At 38.0% G+C, this 17,902-nt stretch overlaps 2 protein-coding genes, 1 long non-coding RNA gene and 1 pseudogene across 5 annotated transcripts in view; 1 reads left to right on the forward strand and 3 right to left on the reverse strand.

Annotated features, from left to right (window-relative positions):
• LOC111338619 (uncharacterized) overlaps nucleotides 1-4,584 on the reverse strand; it is a 34,338-nt gene extending 29,754 nt beyond the window's left edge. The window contains exons 1-3 of one of the 3 annotated variants that reach the window (XM_022945126.2): nucleotides 4,452-4,584; nucleotides 2,840-2,934; nucleotides 1,828-2,142 (exon numbers count right to left, since the gene is read on the reverse strand). In XM_022945126.2, the coding sequence (XP_022800861.2) occupies nucleotides 1,828-2,120 (293 nt within the window). In that variant the 5' untranslated portion in view covers nucleotides 2,121-2,142; nucleotides 2,840-2,934; nucleotides 4,452-4,584. The remainder of the gene's footprint in view (nucleotides 1-1,827; nucleotides 2,143-2,839; nucleotides 2,935-4,451) is intronic. The other 2 variants (XM_088737826.1, XM_088737825.1) reach the window with 2 other exon arrangements.
• LOC148720868 (uncharacterized) overlaps nucleotides 1-17,902 on the forward strand; it is a 222,254-nt gene that overhangs the window by 184,206 nt on the left and 20,146 nt on the right. The window lies entirely within an intron of this gene.
• Nucleotides 5,189-8,683, reverse strand: LOC148720875 (uncharacterized; annotated as a pseudogene).
• Nucleotides 10,384-17,865, reverse strand: LOC111338606 (uncharacterized). The gene is made up of 11 exons (XM_022945109.2): nucleotides 17,464-17,865; nucleotides 16,993-17,086; nucleotides 16,066-16,115; nucleotides 15,179-15,332; nucleotides 14,311-14,523; nucleotides 13,855-14,089; nucleotides 13,582-13,676; nucleotides 13,069-13,185; nucleotides 11,949-12,291; nucleotides 11,230-11,350; nucleotides 10,384-10,552 (listed from the first exon to the last, which is right to left on the reverse strand). The coding sequence occupies exons 1-11, from the start codon at nucleotides 17,842-17,844 to the stop codon at nucleotides 10,547-10,549; spliced, it is 1,809 nt and encodes a 602-aa protein (XP_022800844.2). The 5' UTR covers nucleotides 17,845-17,865; the 3' UTR covers nucleotides 10,384-10,546.

Raw genomic sequence — 17,902 nt, forward strand, 5'->3', positions numbered from 1 at the left:
ATACCACGCCCTGCAAACACATTGAGCACTCTACCACAAGGATAGACTATAACCAAGATGTATTTATATGTATACATTTTTTCCCCTTGCTTAGGATTGTTCTAGATGCATCAGGTGACCAAATGCCCCCCAAATAAACTGGGGGATATCCGAGGACATACCCCAAGTAATAATCTTTAATTTTCAACTTTACATCCCATACAGAACTCTGCATTTAAAATTTAATTCAAGATACGAAAGCATTGTCTGCATATAACTATCCGTGCAAATTTTATATTTTGTAATTTTCAATCGCATTTGTAACCCTGAGTCCCAGATAAGACATTTTGCATTTAATTATTCTTTGTAAACACACTGTAATTCATTGATGTACATGTGAAAATGTGTTCAATTAAGAATATTAACTTGTATTGCACTAATATCAATATTCACTTTCATCAGTGCAGAAACTAAAATGTTACAAAAATCTAACTGAAAAAAACAACAACAAATAGAAAAAGAATAAAATCTAATAATGAAATAATATATATGCTAAACATGTGTCAATAAAATATCTAAAAATGTATAATAGTGTAGTTTAAGTACCAAAATATATATAATCTAATCTAATGTAATTCGATATTTAACAACTAAAAGCTTCTTTAAATAAATACGTCTTTAAATATTTTTAAAAAGATTCAACAATTTTGAATTTCTAATATAATATGGAACAACATTCCAAAGTTTTGGTGCGGCTGTTTGAAAAGATCGGTCACCAAGTGTGGAGTACATCTTCCCTTTTGGTAATTCCAATAATAGATCATCATTATTCAATAAACTATCAATAACCATTTATAAGTATTACATATAACTTATAGGCATTCCCCTTTCCATTCTTCATCAGTAACCCCTTAATACAGGTTTGACCGTATTTTCTGATGTTCCTGACTTTCGTTTGTTTGTCTTAAGTAACAGTGTTAACAATATAAAGTAAAAAAATTTAACTGTAAGTGATTCTTGAAGAGTTTTTGTGATCCACCGATTGGCTGGCTGACTGACTGACTGAATGATTGCCTGACTAACTGACTGAACAACTGCCCGACTGACTGAGCTAGTAACTGACTAACTTACAACATTGCTGACTGAATGACTGATTGATGATCTGAGTAATTTCTTGGATTTTTTCATTAATTCGTGACTTTTTGCATTATCAAATTTTAATATCTTTAATTCTAGCAGTAAAATAAAAGACTTAAGTTGTATCATAATAATAGGGGTTTTATTAACTGAGCTGAAAAATAAGGAAGGGCAAATGCTCAAAATGTCAGCTTTTAAACCTTCTACAGTGGCCAACTTACATTATCAAAAACTAGATCATTGGATACTGCAATTCAAGACTTTTTATTGGCTTAGCCATTATCATATATTAGCCAATATACCATCATCTACAAATATGGCAAGCATACGTGTCAGCTTAAAATTAAAAGGGAGCTAAAAATTTAACAAAATTTAATAATTTAACGTTTTTAATAAAACAATTATTCCACTGGCGCTTGTTGGATATGAAATGATTATAGCCAACTCGGCACTACGCGCCTCGTTGGCTATCTATCATCTCACATCCAGTGCATGCTCATGGAATAATTGTTAATTATTTAACTCAGTTGATAAAACTACTTTACCTTGTTACTCCCACCAATACAGCACCACAGTTTCTTTAGAAACTTACCCACTTTATTCATTGAGTTGCACCAGGCTGATACTAAAGGTATATGACTTACATGCACATAGCACTCAGTTTGAGCAATCTGCCAATAACCAAACAAATTACACAAAAATACGAATTACCTTCTGCCACTCAAAACTGGAAAGTGGCTCTCCAATGTTTCTTTTACATCAATTTTTGTCATATTTGAAGAAATCAGTATATCCCTTTTAAATTGTCCCATATGTGCTTTCTTGAGGTGAGCCATGTCGATAGTGGTTGGCATATACACTCTATCATCAAATATTCGGACGTCTTTGGTTCTTAGAACCACAACACTTTTTCTTATTGTTGCATCAGGGTCTTTCCTCCGTTTTGACAAGAAAGGTTCATTATTGACATTCTCCACATAAATCTCTCCAGAATGTGCTGCCATTGTTAGTGGAAGTGAGTTCAATCTGTTCAGAAATTCAAGAATGAACCCATCAGCTGCCCATTGGATATCACTTTACTATTTAACTCCCAAGATCCAATAAAAGATTCTCTCCCTGTGACTCTTTTGTAAATTAGACAGGTGTGTTTGGCTTATATTAACGTAACAGCCTCTTACTGATAAACTTGCTTGTTCTCCAAACCTGTTTGCAAGATATCACACTGGAGTTGCCATGTGATAATTTACATTAAATCAATTTCTTGACTTCAAATATTTGATCAATAATTCTTTCTTGCAGCTAAAACTTCTTAAAACTTGGTCATGAATAATAACCATCTAGCTGACTAGTAACCCTACCATTGTCCACTGTTTTCTTCACTATGAAGTTACCAATCAGTCTAAGGGCCTAAGTTCCATTTCTTAAAAGTCACGGCAACTTAACAAGCCCAAAAACTTTTGAAACCCTCATCTTGATTGAAACCAGAACAACTTTGTGGGCCTAATAAGTTACCAGGACCCACAAGGATCAGGCTCTAAGACCTTCAAGAAAGGGGGCCTCCTGGTATTCATCCATAGACAGCTATGTCTGTACCCCTGGAAATCTTAAACCAAAAATCTCTTCATCTCTGGGCCAAAGTTGGCTAGTGTTACTGAATTTGTCTCATTACTCTCCAGTAACTTTACTGCTAGAAATACAATTACTCTGTTTAAGGGTTAGTTACCTTGATGCTTCCAGTAGTTTATGATGCTTTTGAACTCTGATGAACACAGTGTTCTAACCAATCAAGGGGCACATTGATTTGACCCTTGCTATAAACTGAAATAAACTCCTAATTAATACACCATGTTTTTTTATCAAAGATGTCAGAAAATTGTCCCTGAACCTCTATGCTGAGAACATTTTCGGGGCTTGCATCTCCCTAGTCTTCTCTGATGGTTTGCACCTTTGATGCTCACTTATCTTCTTTTTGGTGCAAACCATAGGGGGATGCGATGCAAAAGCAATATTTATCATGTCTTGGAGTCAAAGGGTGACAACACTACAACTTGTTTACAGTAGATGTTCACAATCTCACAATTCTCCTTAACACTGCTACTTTAAAACACTTAATTAAAAAAGAATTAAAAGCGGGTTTGAATATCTTGGTTAAATTTGCATTGGTAAATTGGTTTATTTTCTTCCCTTTATTTTGTTAAAATAACCTTAAAGAGTATTTAAGTTTTTTCTTTTCAAAAGATGACACTTTCAAGTTCCCTCTTTTCTTTTGTTGTCATTTTTTTTTAAATTACATTCTTGCATTTTACTTTGTACTCGCTACATCTCCAATGAAGTACCTGTTCCTTTGTACCCTTGGTTAGCTAAGATTTAAATTTTTCATGTTAATTATTTCCTTACTGTTCATTCTTTTTTTTTTTTTTTTTTTTTTTAATACAGTACACCTTTCAGTGTTCGTTTCATAATTCCTTTTTGAACAGAGAGGCAAAGTAGGTGAAGTATCTCAACAAAGCTCCCCTTAAGAACATCCAGTGAATAAATCTTCTATCTCCAACATACAGAAAACCAACACAATGAAGATAGGTAGTTTGCACGTTACGACTTGCCGCCATATTGGTGGACGTAAACAGTAGACATCTCGTCAGCTGCTTCTGTTCGTCCACCAGCATTTGATCCTTTCACCGTTGTTACCTGAGTCTCTGGAGATTGGTTGCAAAACCATCTATAGAGATCTGATGTGCCTACACAAGATCTACCCCAGGAAATAACACTTTAAACCATCTCCACCAGCCGAACTCATAAAAGCATTAAAATTTCATACGATAGTAAGCTTCCTGTCAGCGGAGACAATACAAATTGTCGCAATTTCATAAAACCGCTGCAAATTTACATACGGCAGTTGATTTGTGCCGTGTTCTTGTAAGAACACGTTGTTAACATGAGGTTTATTGTTGTGGGAGTGCAACGGCTTACTGGATCTTTTTTGCCAAAGTCCAATCTCGTGACTGGCAAAGCGCCATACTTCAAAAGAGGGCCATGATGTAAAGATCGACAAAGCGAAAGTGTCAACATTATGCTCGGAGTTTGCGTTTGCAAAAGGCCACGAAACTGCCCAACAGCTTTTTCCGAAAACAGTGCAAGTCAAGGGCGATCGAAACCGAAACTTAAGTTCAAATTCTGACCAGAAGCAAAGGCCTTAATTAAGAGCGTTGAACACATTTTGAACATTTCGAAAATTAACCTCAGCACAAAGTAAACGTGATGGTTATATAGTTAGAAATGACGAAAGAATTCAATGTCGACGCGATATGAATGAAACAAAATAAACCCGTCTATACCTTGAAGGAATTAACTTGCATCGATCGTCCGTCAGAAACAAAGCTGAAACAAGACACGTATGAAATTAAAACTTTAAAAGACAAAAATTACTGCATGGGGGTTTAATGCTGGTTTTGCGAGGTTTAAGAGAGGGAAACCGAGAAGGGAAGTAATTTCAAAATAAGCAGAAAGAATTTTAGACAGCTAGGAAGACCGTCTGATTGTATGAACGTTCGTAAAGACGACTTTAAGAGAAAGGTATTATAGCCATACAATTTGATTAAAACAGACGTCACAGAAATACCAAGAGATCTTAGATTTGATTAATTTTCAAGGCGGCAATTCTTACGATTGAGTTTTGAACGGGCGTAAAAACCAAATACATAAACAGACAAGTCTACTGCTCCTGAATTACGCTTAAACAGAGGGACCCGCCACTGTTTTTTAGAAAAAAGGGTTATTTATCAAAGTTTATGTCCGTTGACTAAATTGAAAGGATATGTCGTAGAAAGGGTTGTATAAAATAGTGTTTTTCCTTACCTGGTGCTGATCGCATCGAAATAGATATTGAGGTCACGTGACCGTTTTAAAGGGCCGACAAGTACTGGGCCAAGTACTTCTTTTTTCCGATTCCTTGCGTTTTGTCTTATTTTTTTCGTTTTGTCTCGTTTTTTTTATTTCTTGTTTTTTTTTTTTTTTTTTTTTTTTTTTTTTTTTCGGTAGTCCTGAAAGCTACTTTTTTTTCCTGTCATTTTCCTTTAAAAAAAAAAAAAAAAAAAAAACTCAACAAATCAAAACAAAAAAAAAACATCGTTTTCTCCTCATTTCTCTTCATCCTGCCCCTTGCAGCAACCAAAACAGACAAACTTCGTCACCCAAGTAAGAAATCTTCTGGAACGGCTTTTCTGCTAAAAAAAAAATTCCAACAATAATTTCAAAATAAACAATAAGACAACTCGCTAGCAAGAGCTCCAGGGGGGGGGGGGGGGGGAAGATGAGAGACGCTGGGAACAAGGTTGAGGCCAGGCCCTTTGGCCCTTCTAGATTGTGCTAGTATAATTTTTGGCATAATTTGGAAAGAGCAGCATAATTTTGGCATGATTTGGAAAAACGAGCATATTTTAAGCTTTGTTGACGAGGAAATTACCAGAGATGAGACCTGTTTGGTCTCTAAGATTGATTACTATCAAATTCGGTTCATCGCTCAGTCTATAATTTCATTTCATTTTAAGGGAAAAAATGTACTGCGTCGTTTGTCATGTTGAGGACTGGGCTCTGCCGAAGTAGAGATTGCATCGGTCCCAGTTCTCGCTTTCACAAAATGCGAACATGGTACATTTTGACACGTTTAGTCACTGCTTCTAGTCTGGAATTAAGTGCAGTGGTTAATTTTGTTTCATCGTGGCAAATATGTAACTCAGGATAAAGAGGACACCATGCTTTATTGACAAGAACAGCGATTTGTCTTCTTTTAATTAGCATACTTCCAACCTCGTTCCCAGGGCATTTTCCCTTAGTTGGGGGTGGAGCTGGGGGTGGGGCGGGCCTTTTCCCGCCCCTTCCCCAGCTAAGGGAAAAGGCCCTGGGAACGAAGTTGGCATATTTATAGCGGAAATGGCTAAATTTTGATTTCAGCATAATTTGGAAAAAAACTCGAGTAATGCTGGTAGTATAATGTGCTCCGTTTGCTAGCACAATCTATGAGGGTCTAATCGAGGCCGCTTATGTCATTATATAGAGCCCGTTATGAAAATAGCAACGCTCATTAACATCTTGGAGGGCAATTCAAGACGGAGAGTGAAGTTCCAAGCTTGGATTAAAAAAAAAAACAAACAAACAAGAATTCTCCATTTTAAATACTATTTTAGATACTTCGTGTTGAGTAATAACATGTAATCTTCCCTTTTCAATAATTTCGGTGATAAAACCCACAGGTCTGATGGGCTGGTGAAGGGTGGGGGGAGGTGGTCTTCTAGGCCCAATCCCCCAGTTCCGCCAATAAACCCGCAGAACAGGAGTCATTTCGTTCCTTTTTCAATGCGAGTAATGGCCAGCACGAGGCAAGCGTGGAGAGCAAGAAACACATGAGAGGAAAGAAGCACAAAAAAAGCTTCATTTCTTTTTTCTTCAACATCCGTCCTCTCACCCTTGTCTTGCTTCTCGCCCTCGTCTCGCGTTTGCCTCCGCTCACCCCCAAAAAACGCAAAAGCATAAAAATGTGGCACCCATCTCGCTGAGTAACAAAAATATGAGTTATACTCCCCATCATTCTTACTTTTTTCGTGCTGTATTCGCTGCCTTCCGTGATTCCACTGTCACCTTCTTCCGCGTCTTCCTCATCATCAATCGAAACGTCAACTTGCGGCATGGAAAGGGAGGAAGACGGATGGGAGGTCTCTGATGAGTTAATGATGTTGTCAACAAATTGTACGCCTGTGGGGGGTGGTGGCTGATATGACATGTCTTCGTGTCGCTCCGAAGACGGTGACTGTAGCTTGAGTGGTGAAGGGGGAATAGCTGACACTCTGGATTTTTCTGTTTCGCTGTCTTCCTGAAGTGTAGAAGAGGTGGCCTCAGAGGAATTCACGGGTAGCACACTTGGAGGTGATGGAAGGCATAAAAGCCCGATAACGTCCTGTCTCTTTCGGGGAGTAAAGGACGATTCAAAAGAGATGAAGGCACCTTCAGCTGCTCTCCTGGAAGGGGCATCCAAGGCGATGTGCTGCAATGATAATGAGAAAAGAGGAAAGGGCCGAAGACCTGAGGTGAGTGGGTTGTCCCCTCGAAGCTCTGGGAATGCTCTCTCAATCACTGGAACAGGGACCGCCGAAAAACGGACGACAGATCTTCTCCTCGGTGCTGTAGCCATTTGCATCGCACCATTAATTTCCAAACCACTTGGTGGGCTGCCCTCGGGGGAGGAAACCGTCTGATCCTAGGTTTTGACCAAGACAACTTAAGGTCTTCTAAAATTATCTCTCGTAAGTGTCGTGGAGGTAAATATGTTGTTCAGTGATCATGTTACGCTTTTCATCAGTTTCAAAAGTTTTCATAACATTACGTCATCTAATCGTAATTTTATCACTTTACATATAGTTGATTGTCTATACCTAGTTTTTGTTAGGAGTACTAAGTCGGTTTAGGATTGTAAGAAGTTTTATAATGATCTGACTTTCAAGTTTCTTTAGAAACTTACACTCTTTATCTATAGAGGTTTTGCACAGCAGCCATGTTGGATGGCAGAAACAATGAAAATATTTTGCATAAGAAAGAAAAATTTTTCCCAGGGGTAAGATAATCTATTGTTCCTGCCATCCAACATGGTTGCTGTGCAAAAACTCTATTGGGGTTGGGTCTGTGGTAGATCCCGAAGGGGATCCCGCGTCCTATTGTTTATTCGCTCTGTATCAAGAGACCATAAACAGTTGATAGTTGATAACCTCTTGCCTAGTACTTTGTACCTTGTACCATACTAAAAACTTAAAATAATAAAAAGGACTGGGCCTTCATCACTGAGGGACTATTCAATTAATTACCAAGATCTCCGTTCATGCTCTTTAATGGCTTAAACGTTTTTCTCACAAGGGCTGATAAGCATTCAAAACTCACACTCGGAGCAGAATGTTCCTCGTTTAAATCTTCGCATTCTTTAATCTTCTTAGCCAATTGCTTCTTACCTTCTTTATCTCTTCATCTTTTTTCTCCAGCTCTCGTTTTAAGAGCTTCGCGTACAATTCCCATTTTAAAATTCTCTCCCGCAATCCAGCGTTGACAGCTCTCTGCATAGCATTGTCGTGTTTTAGCCACGCATTCTCTCTCAATACGCTGTCCATTTGTTGTTTCGTAAATATGATCACGTTGGGATTATGCGCATTCATTCTCTGAAACAAGAGTTTAACAAAAGTCAATTATCATCGAAGAGAAAAATCATTTTCGATAAACAGGCTTAACTTCAAACTCCGTCAGCTAAGATGTTATAAATGTATTTTATCATTTACAACAACTGGCTGTAAATTGACACTACTAAACGAAAAGTCTGCGAACAAAAAGCAAGCTGGGGGCGTAGTCAGCTTACAGGACAGTAGCCCATAGGCCCAGGCCTACAATTCTTTCTGCGCCCGCGTGACTTTTATAACAGAGAACTTAGGCAGAGACGACTCTTGAAACGAGGACGGCAACCGGAAAAAGAATAAAACTGATTCTGGTATACCTTGACGCCAATGATTCGATAGTGCGGTCGTTGCTTTAGCATTTTAAACCAAACTTTGCTGAATAAAGAGGTGTGGTGAGCATATCAAGAATGAAAAACTTTTAATTTTCGTCAGCTATCTGCGTCTCAAAAACATTTCTGCTTAAGCTCCCCTGTGTCAAGTTCAGAGTCTTGAAACATGACTTGCCTATTCAAAAGATCAGAATTCAGACTGTGTTTTGTTTTTCCTTTTTTATTCTTGCACCGCCAAATTTTGCGTTTGTTCCCTTACCTTGGAAGGTTTGATTCCTGGCTGCACAAGTTTTAAAAGAACGCCGATTTGTTACCGAACAACTGATTTTCAAAACTGCATGAACAACCGATCTTCGTCTAGCAGAGTCGAATATGACGTAACAATCTCGCAGTGATGTTATTCACTCAAAAAATGCACGCGCAGAGCATGCACACACGTCCTATCCCTGTTTTCGAACGCGAAACAGAAGAACTGGATCGAGCACATGAAGTCGAAGTTTACTAGTCTGAGGCTTACTGGTCAGCGTGACGAAAAAATTCCAAGCTCAAAACAACAACAAAAACAACATGCACACAGAAAAAAAAAGACAAACAAAAAACAAAAACAAGGGTTTTTTCGTCTTAGCGAAGATAAAGGAAAAAATTTCGCGCTCTCGTACTCAGAATTTTCTCGTTGTCCCATACGCGATCTTAACATTCACCATTTTCCATATTCTTTTAACAACGAAAAAAGCGTTTAACAGATCACTAATATCGAAAATGTAGCAAATCCGAGACTTTGCAACTTCGCATCTTAGCTTTATCATGTTTTCGGCGTTAATAGACAAAAGGGTTGGAGAGTTAAACTAATCTTCCCGGGCCGCGGCCGCGGCTTCATCATCGCTCGTGTTTTCGTTGCTAGTGTTGTTTGAAGAATAAAGTTTTTCGTGGTGTGAGCGGCTATAACCCTTTCTCGCCACTCTACACCTGAAAAAATCCTTTAGATAAAGCTTTTAGCCAAAATGAAAATGGTCCATAACGCGATCAAACCAAACGTACAGCGGCTAACCATCGTTCTGAAATGTACTTGCAAGTTTTAACGCTTGCACTTCTATTCCAGTTCTCGCTCACAACAAGTTTTTCCGAATGTTCCTTACCTCGTATGACTCACCTTCGTGAAAAGTCCTTAAATACACCTATTTTCTGGGTAACTACACGATTTCTCACTCAAGAACTAATTTATAAAAAGTTCAACCTGCAAAACAACTGTTCTTGCATTGGGCCAAGTCTAATTTGACATCAAATTTCACTTGTGATGTCATTTTTTCGCGCGCGTAAATCAATCGTCAAACCTGGGAGTGAGGTTGCCTCGTTCTCAGTGGTGGTGAAGATACAAGTCTCTACTTCATGAACGGTCAAACAAGTGATCGTGAGAACCCTTTCCAGCTTTTTCTACCAAGGTCATTTCACACTGTCACTATTTTCAGTAAAACTCAACCAGACCAGATCTTCCTGTGTGCAAAACAGGGACAATTTCAAACTCGGAAAGAGCGATTGCCCGAAAAGTAAAGCCGCATTTGCAGACTACACAACACCTGTCATTTGTACCACTCGACCGGAAAATAATCAACAAATTCTGGAAAAATACGAGTTTTATTAACTACCAGGTACTTCTGATGGACGCACAGCCTTTCTAGTCTATTCACAACGCAGCTCAAATAGTTGACGACCACTAAGAATTCAACTTCTTCATAAAAAAGTAAATGTTACGTTTTCTTAAGATTTTTCGATTGTAAAAACACCTAGATAACGAAGTATCCCAACGAGAACTCAGTGCCGGTTCATTAGAATTGAAGAGCACCAAGCTATCTGAAGCCCTCTGCAATCTTCCGCGGGTCTGTCTGATCGCTCTCTTTACCTCTGAGAAAGAAAAAAACCACTAACATCATTATCATTTCTCTTCAACGAAAGAGTCTAAAATTATAAGCGTCTTCTCGTCCCAGTTCCCCCTGGGGCACCGAGGGCGATTGGGACGCTAATCGAGTACAACTTCCGCCTTTACTGAAAGGGTTTTCATGTGAAACGCTTCGTTGTATATAGAGACTAGAACTACTAAGTTACCTGTGGACTACGTAAGAACTATTAACCGAAGTGGAGGTGAATAGCTGTTTTAGTATAAACTAAAACAGTGAGATAATATACACCACTGTCGTTAATTTGAGTGATTTCTTCGCTTGCCACGGATGCAAACTGGGACGCCATTTTTTCCCGAGTTGCTCGGAGGTAAATAGCAAAGGATATTCGGAGTTTGACTAACCAATCAGAGCGCGCCTTCAACGCAATCCACTGTTTTAGTATATACTAATAAAGGATATAGCATGTTGGCAACATACTATAACATGTTATCATGCAGGTGTTTCAATAAATATGCGTTATTAACCGAGCGTGAGGTCAAGATGGCTGGATGTTAGCCTCGATCTTTATTGCGTTTTTATGGACCTCGACTTCGCCCAGGTCTCACAACCGCCTACTATACTATCTGAGGTGGCTTATGGAAAATGTTATTGAAATTCCTACATCAATTCACCCGTACTTACCGAGGGCACAACATACAAAACTGAGTTAAATCTTATTCTTTGTCGTAGCGTCCTTGCGGTCCACTTGGTGCCTCTAAAAAATTCCAACTTGCCTGAAGAGTCAGCGGCTGCCAGACGAAATCTAAGAAATATTGAAGAAAAGAAAAGAAAAATGGCTGACATCTAGAATCAAGGGTGACTTGAGTTTTCCAAAAGCGCTCAAATAGTAATGTTGACCACAGCATTTTTTCTTTGGATGGGAGTAATCAAATTTTGAATTTTGAACCCAGAAGGTGAATTTAAAAAATAAAATGCGCAAGGCAGTTTTTCCAACAGAGCATCCAAAGAAGTGCAAAAGGTTACATTTTTTTTGCTCCTAAACCATCATGCCTTGTGATCGGTTTAAAAAGAAAAATACCCACTTTCAACTGGTTCAATAACAATTATGCCGACTTGATTACAACGACACTTTTCCACCACTGATGCTGTTATGAGCCAGACAGATATCTTGGTAGAAACTATGAACTGGCTAAAGTAACGAAAACTGAAAATGAGAGCAGCTGAGTATTAAATGTTTAGAGTTTTGATTCTCATCGGTTTAAAGGGTGGCGTGCGTTTCCTGGACCAATCAGAGTGCTTGGAGAGGTAAAATCAATGCAGTCCTGGCGTACTTTCTTCTCCTTCAATCGCTAATTACTCCAGTACATGGTGAATAAATTCCCTTTGCTGTTCATTCATACCTTTTCTTCCCAAGATTGTGCAACACCGTTCGCACTTCCTTCATAACTTCTTCCGGAGGCATATGATTTTCCAACTGTATAGAACCCCTGTGCACAGCGGCATTCTGGGATGGTAAACGTGTTGAACTGGTTGGAAGTAGAACTAGTTTTCTCGTGAATTTTTTCGCATTGTTGCTCTGATATGAAAGCTGCTTCTTTTTCTTGGAAGACGCCGACAACAATGTGTCTTGCAGCGAAGTCAGTGATGAATCGCTGGAGAGGCCATTCTCTATTGATTCTGAGTTCAAATCTCCAAGTGCAATGTTGGACAACAACAACAGTGAATTTGTCTTGGAGGCTATATCTAAAAAAAAAAAAGTGTGCTAGTGGCTATAAGCCAGAAATCACTAAAGGAAAGAACTCAACTGTGTATCGAGGGCGAATGTCGAACCACTAAGATACTTGAAAACAAAAAATAAGTGGGTAATATTGGGTCAAGATCGGAATTCTATTATTACACTCACTCACTCATCGCGACAGTATATGGCTTCGCCTGCTATAGGAGGCAGTAACCACAAAAATTAATAAGGTATGTTTTTCCTTTATTAAAATAATTCAGATTTCTAATGCTGATTCGAGTGCTGCAAAAATGCTTTACAAATTAAAGTTTTTTTCCGCTTGGATTTAAGACCCAAGCCCGAAGCGCACAGGCCATAAATCCGAGCGGAAAAAAACGAGGCTCCATAACTTACAGTAGGGATCGAGCAAATAGGGTTAGTAAGATATCCATTATATCTCTGGGTTCAATTAGAGGGGATGCTTACAATTCAAACAAACTTTTGAATTTAGCAGACCAAACAGTGAAATACGGCCCGCTAAATTCACCGATCATAGCGCACGTTCTAACTGAGATACATGATTTTAATTAAAGGTAATCATTGACATAGCATTGAAAAATCTTCCCATGCAAGAGACCCCTATATGTCAAACAAATTGAAACAAACAGTATGTCCCTCGTAAAACCTCTTATTTCCTTACATTTTTCTGCTTTAACATCTATTCTTTGTCTTGCATCTACAAACGCGATGGTATCTAATTACTAAAAATCTTCATTTCACAGAAAAGTGCCGATTTTCCTTACCAGTCCCTCCCGTGACAAAGCCGTTTCCATTTATTGGTTTCTTGGACGTTAGCTTTGTTTTATCTCGATTCTTAGGAACCGTTTTCAGTACCTTCTGATTTTTCTTTTTCTTGAGCTCTGAGGAAACCAAATACCCCATTAGCCAAAAAAAAAATGTAAGGGGTACGGATTCATAAATGTGTTTTGCAAGAAGGGAATTACAATTGAACCGAAATCCTGAACTGTATCAGGTCATTATTCTAACCCTTTACACTCTAACATCAAAATGCATATTCTCCATACAATTCTCTGTACATATTATACAGAACTAACAAGGAGAATTTGTTTCACAATCAAGAATTTTTTTTTTGACCCTGCGATCATTTCCTTTACTCTCATGACCTTTCTATTTGATTCAGAGGTAAGACTGTTGGTAGAATTTAGTCTATAGTTGTATCACTCTTGGCAGTTGAAGGGTTGATGATAACTAATGAGCTGCTAAATGAGCTTGCAATGTAGATTTATGGACCTCACCTGGTTTTACAACAGGTTTTGGGTGTTTCTTCTCCACAACCTGGCTAACTTTGGGAGCCACCTTTGCATTTCTCTTTTCTTCTTCTTCAGTTATCCTGGAAAAAAATAAAAAATAGACCATTAACTAAAGGTGATTCCTCAGAAAAAAGGTGATCAAACAATTTGTTTAAAATTTTCTTTGAATGTTCTCTACCAATAAAAAGGATAGGTCACTTACAGTTTAAGTTCTCCTCAATATGATAAAATTCACATCAGGGAAACACTGATCATTACCTTCCTGATACATTTTCAAGGTAAGAAAAGAGCTGTTGCTCTAAATTTGATTGGTTTGCTGTTTCTTCCTGCTGATCCTTTTTACTGAATGAATTCATTACTGCTTTTCCAGCCTTTGTTCTAAAAAGATCCTCAACAAAACCAATGGCATCATGCTTGGCTGCTATGTACAGCATCATTTTAAGAATGCCAGCAAGAGCCAGGCTAGATTCAGAAGTATGCAAAGATGTTACATCTGGAAAGAAAAAAAAAAAGAGTCAATTATTTGCAATTTTGGAGCTCTTTCTAGCGCTAACTTTGATTCATTCCTTTTGGACGAGAATCTGCTATTGAATCAACCAATAATCCACTAATTGATAGTTTTCTTTATTCTCATCACTTGTCTGCTTGATGTTGCATTGATATTGTAAGGAGAAATTCTGTCTTGATCACTTATGGGATAAAGTAGATCTTTACCTTGATTTGCCTCACTCTCATTGACTGTAACTGGATCTTCTTTTGCTCCAAAATCAGACAGTCCCTTAATTAATTTTCCTCCATAGTTTTTACTGCAGACAATCTTCTGAAAACCTGTTGAGATTTCCTCCTTGTACAAAAATTTTGTGCTCCCCAGGACCTTGCCATCAGTTGTTTCCAGTTGTGCAACAACTACACCTGGTTTGTCACTTTCTAAAAATCCAAATATAAGAGAGAAAAAAAATATTACTATCTGGCATTTCGTTCATAGCTCTTACTAGTCATGTTTAAGAGTTGACTCAGGAATGATGGCCCCTTGGTAGCTATTTGCAAATAGAAACCTTGAGGGTAAACCCACTGTAACTACATCTGTTTCGTGCAAATAATCTACCCTAAAAAAAAAATTGTTGCAAGAACTCAATGTGATGTCTACCAACAGAGTTAAAAGCATTTAGCCACATCTCAATAAAATATAGCCAACAGGACAGTTTAAGAACACAGAATTGATCTGTGGAACATGGATTGCCCATAGCTTATGCTTGTTATAAATCAAAATTTTTAGAAGGTCCTTTTTTGAACTACAGATAGTTCACTGCATTGTGAGTGAGGATAAAACAATTTAAGTGTCTTAAACTCAGGAATATATGGAGTTTTCATACAAGCGATCTGTCACGAGAACCTGATAACTATTTACACAGGGGTTAACTAACAATGGACTAGCATATCCTCCATGGAAGGGAAAGCAACAAGTCTTAGGTACAAATTTCATGCTCTAGAAAAAAGGATAAGCCAGCTAGGTGATGCCGACTTACTCAATTTCTTTTTTTCTTTTACAATTTTTTCTTGAATATTTTTTATTTTTACTCACTTGGTACTGAGTCTCCCCTTATAACCTGCTCTTTCCATAGAGTCACTGGGACAACATATTCACTTCCAAAGCGGACACACAACAGTGAACTGGAAGTATCACAAATATCTGGAGATAATGGCTTACTCAGGAGCAGAACAAACCTATCGCCACCCTGAGAACATTAAAATTGAGTGAGAAAAATCCCACTTTCAAGCCCTGAGTGACTAGAAATGAAGTGTAAGAATCAAAGAAATACCCCACATTAGCACCCGTTAGGACACACTGCATTAACTCTTTACATTCTAATATCAGTATGTAAATTCTCCTAGCCTACATGCAACAGTGCCCTCCTCCCAGAGGAGGAACCAAGGGGAGGGATTCCCTCCTTTCCATTCCCCCTTTGTGGCTCTTTAGTAAAGGGGGGTGGGGGTTACAGCTACATGTAGGCTTATATTCTCCATTCTGATCTTCATACATTTCCTATGGTGCTGAAAAGGAGATTTTGTATAACAATCCCAACCTTCTTTGGTTGGTGATCATTTCCTTTGTTATCATGACCTTAACATTTGATCCAGCAGTGATGCTGTTTAGAGAACCAAGATCCCAGTCTCTTCTTGGGATGAAAGGTAGCCACAGTTGAAAAAGAATTGCAATTGAGATACTGCACATGACAAAATGTAGCTGTGCACAATAGCAAAGAATCTGTTGGCCAATATTTTTTCAAATCATAAGCTGGCCTTTATCTTTTTTTTATATTTTTTTTCAGGTATTACATTGTTTTCTCTGATTTTGAGCATAATAGAAGTTTTATTCGTTATCTTTGATTTTAATTGCAAAATAGATTGGATTCGACCCAGATACAAACTTGAACAACAACATGAAGAACTGGTCAACTGTACTGATACCTTGCATGGTGAAGATCCTGGAATTATCTCCTTCACCAGCTCATCAGATCCTGTAAGAAAGATGAATTTTCAGTCAAGAAGAGACTTGAAAATATTGAAAAAGTAACAAAAAATTTCATCGGTAGAAATTCAGAGCCATAGCAGAGATCTTAATCTAAGAGATATAAATGTCAAAACCAGGAAATTGGTTATATGAATTACGTTGAAATAGTGAAATGGCCACCGTAACAAATAAAAAAGCTGACATTTCGAGCGTTCGCCCTTCGTCAGAGCGAATGACGAAGGGCTAACGCTCGAAACGTCAGCTTTTTTATTCGTTACGGTGGTCAATTTACTATTGCAACTTAGTTGATATAACCAATTACCTTGTTATCCCCACTGACAAAGCACCACAGTTTCTTTAGAAACTTTTAGCCTTTATTCAAAACCGGGACAACTGTTTTTATTTAATATAAAAGGTGTCTTTTGGAAAGAGGGAACATATACAAAGTTGCACAAACATTTTTTTAACTAGATGAAAGCATAACCCTTTATGCCCTAACATCAGAAACCATAATCTCCTCACTGTACTCTTTATATCTCCTATGGTAATGACAAAGAGAATTTGTTGGATAATCAAGAGATTCTTAAGTTGGCAACCATTTTGTTTATTCTCTTGACCTCCACAGTTGATTCAAGGGTGATCTTGTCTGGAGAAATTAGAAGCCAATCTCTTTGAAAGGTTGAAGGTTTAGATAGAAGTGTTTCCGAAGCTCATGTGAAGGCAACGTAAAGATCATAGGTGTAATCCCCAGGGAAAGACTCTTTCCCCGGAAGTAAATGTGCCTCACATGATGAGACAAAACCCACTGAAAAAATGTAAATATATAGACGGGATCTTTTTTAAAGAATACAGATATTTTCCCAGTACATGATACCACCATTTACCTGTTTTGTTACCGGCTTCATTCGCTGAACTAAAATCTTCTTCAGACTGAAGGCCCTTTAAATAGTCGTCCAGAAGCGAGTTGAAATCTATCACCTACAAGGCAAAAAGAAAGTTCATGATTGTATTACTATGGGAAACTTTTTGGGAAAAATTCCGATTTTATTTTTAATCTGTGCATGGTTTTATTATAGCTATCTAGCAACTAATCCTGCAGGAAAGAGAAACCTTGCATAAACAAAACTTTGTAAGTGATATGTCATACGTCACGAGTCATGATTGTAAAGAGACACAAAGTGAGTTGAATAAAACGATACAATTATGTATCCAAAAAATAAAAAAAAATAAAAAAGGAAGCAAGGTAAAGAGGCGTGTTCAACATGACTGATACAATCATGAGCTTGGAGAAGAAATTGAGTTCTACTCCGCGATTAAATTAAGAAAAACTATACACATTAATATGATGCTCGTACCTCAAGGACCTTTCTTCCTTTCCAAGGCGTATTACTCGAAGAATTCTCGTGTTTTCGTTTACGAGACAAGGTTAGCTCGTTCGATGGTTTTGTTGTCCTCTCTTCATAATCAAAGATGGTAGGAATGGCATCGTGCTTCAAAGTGGCCTTTTTCGGTTTTGGAAGACCCAGAGACTCAAAAAGTTTGAAGTTGTGTACGAAACAGTGTGGTTCGAAATGTGCAGAACACAACCTCGAGTACTTGTTAGGTTCCCAGTTGACGCGACGGACTTTCTCTATCCATATCTGGCGGTATTTTTCATCAGAAGGAAACTGGAAAAAACTCAACGACTTCATCTTCTTGCCATCATTGTTGCAGTTGTATGCAGTGCAGTATACCATGTTTGATTGAGAACTAAAAATTGATAATCTCCCCTGCGCAAAACTGACGCAGATCAAA

This window comes from Stylophora pistillata, chromosome 11, assembly GCF_964205215.1.
Source record: "Stylophora pistillata chromosome 11, jaStyPist1.2, whole genome shotgun sequence".
NCBI classification, from domain to species: Eukaryota; Metazoa; Cnidaria; class Anthozoa; order Scleractinia; family Pocilloporidae; genus Stylophora; species Stylophora pistillata.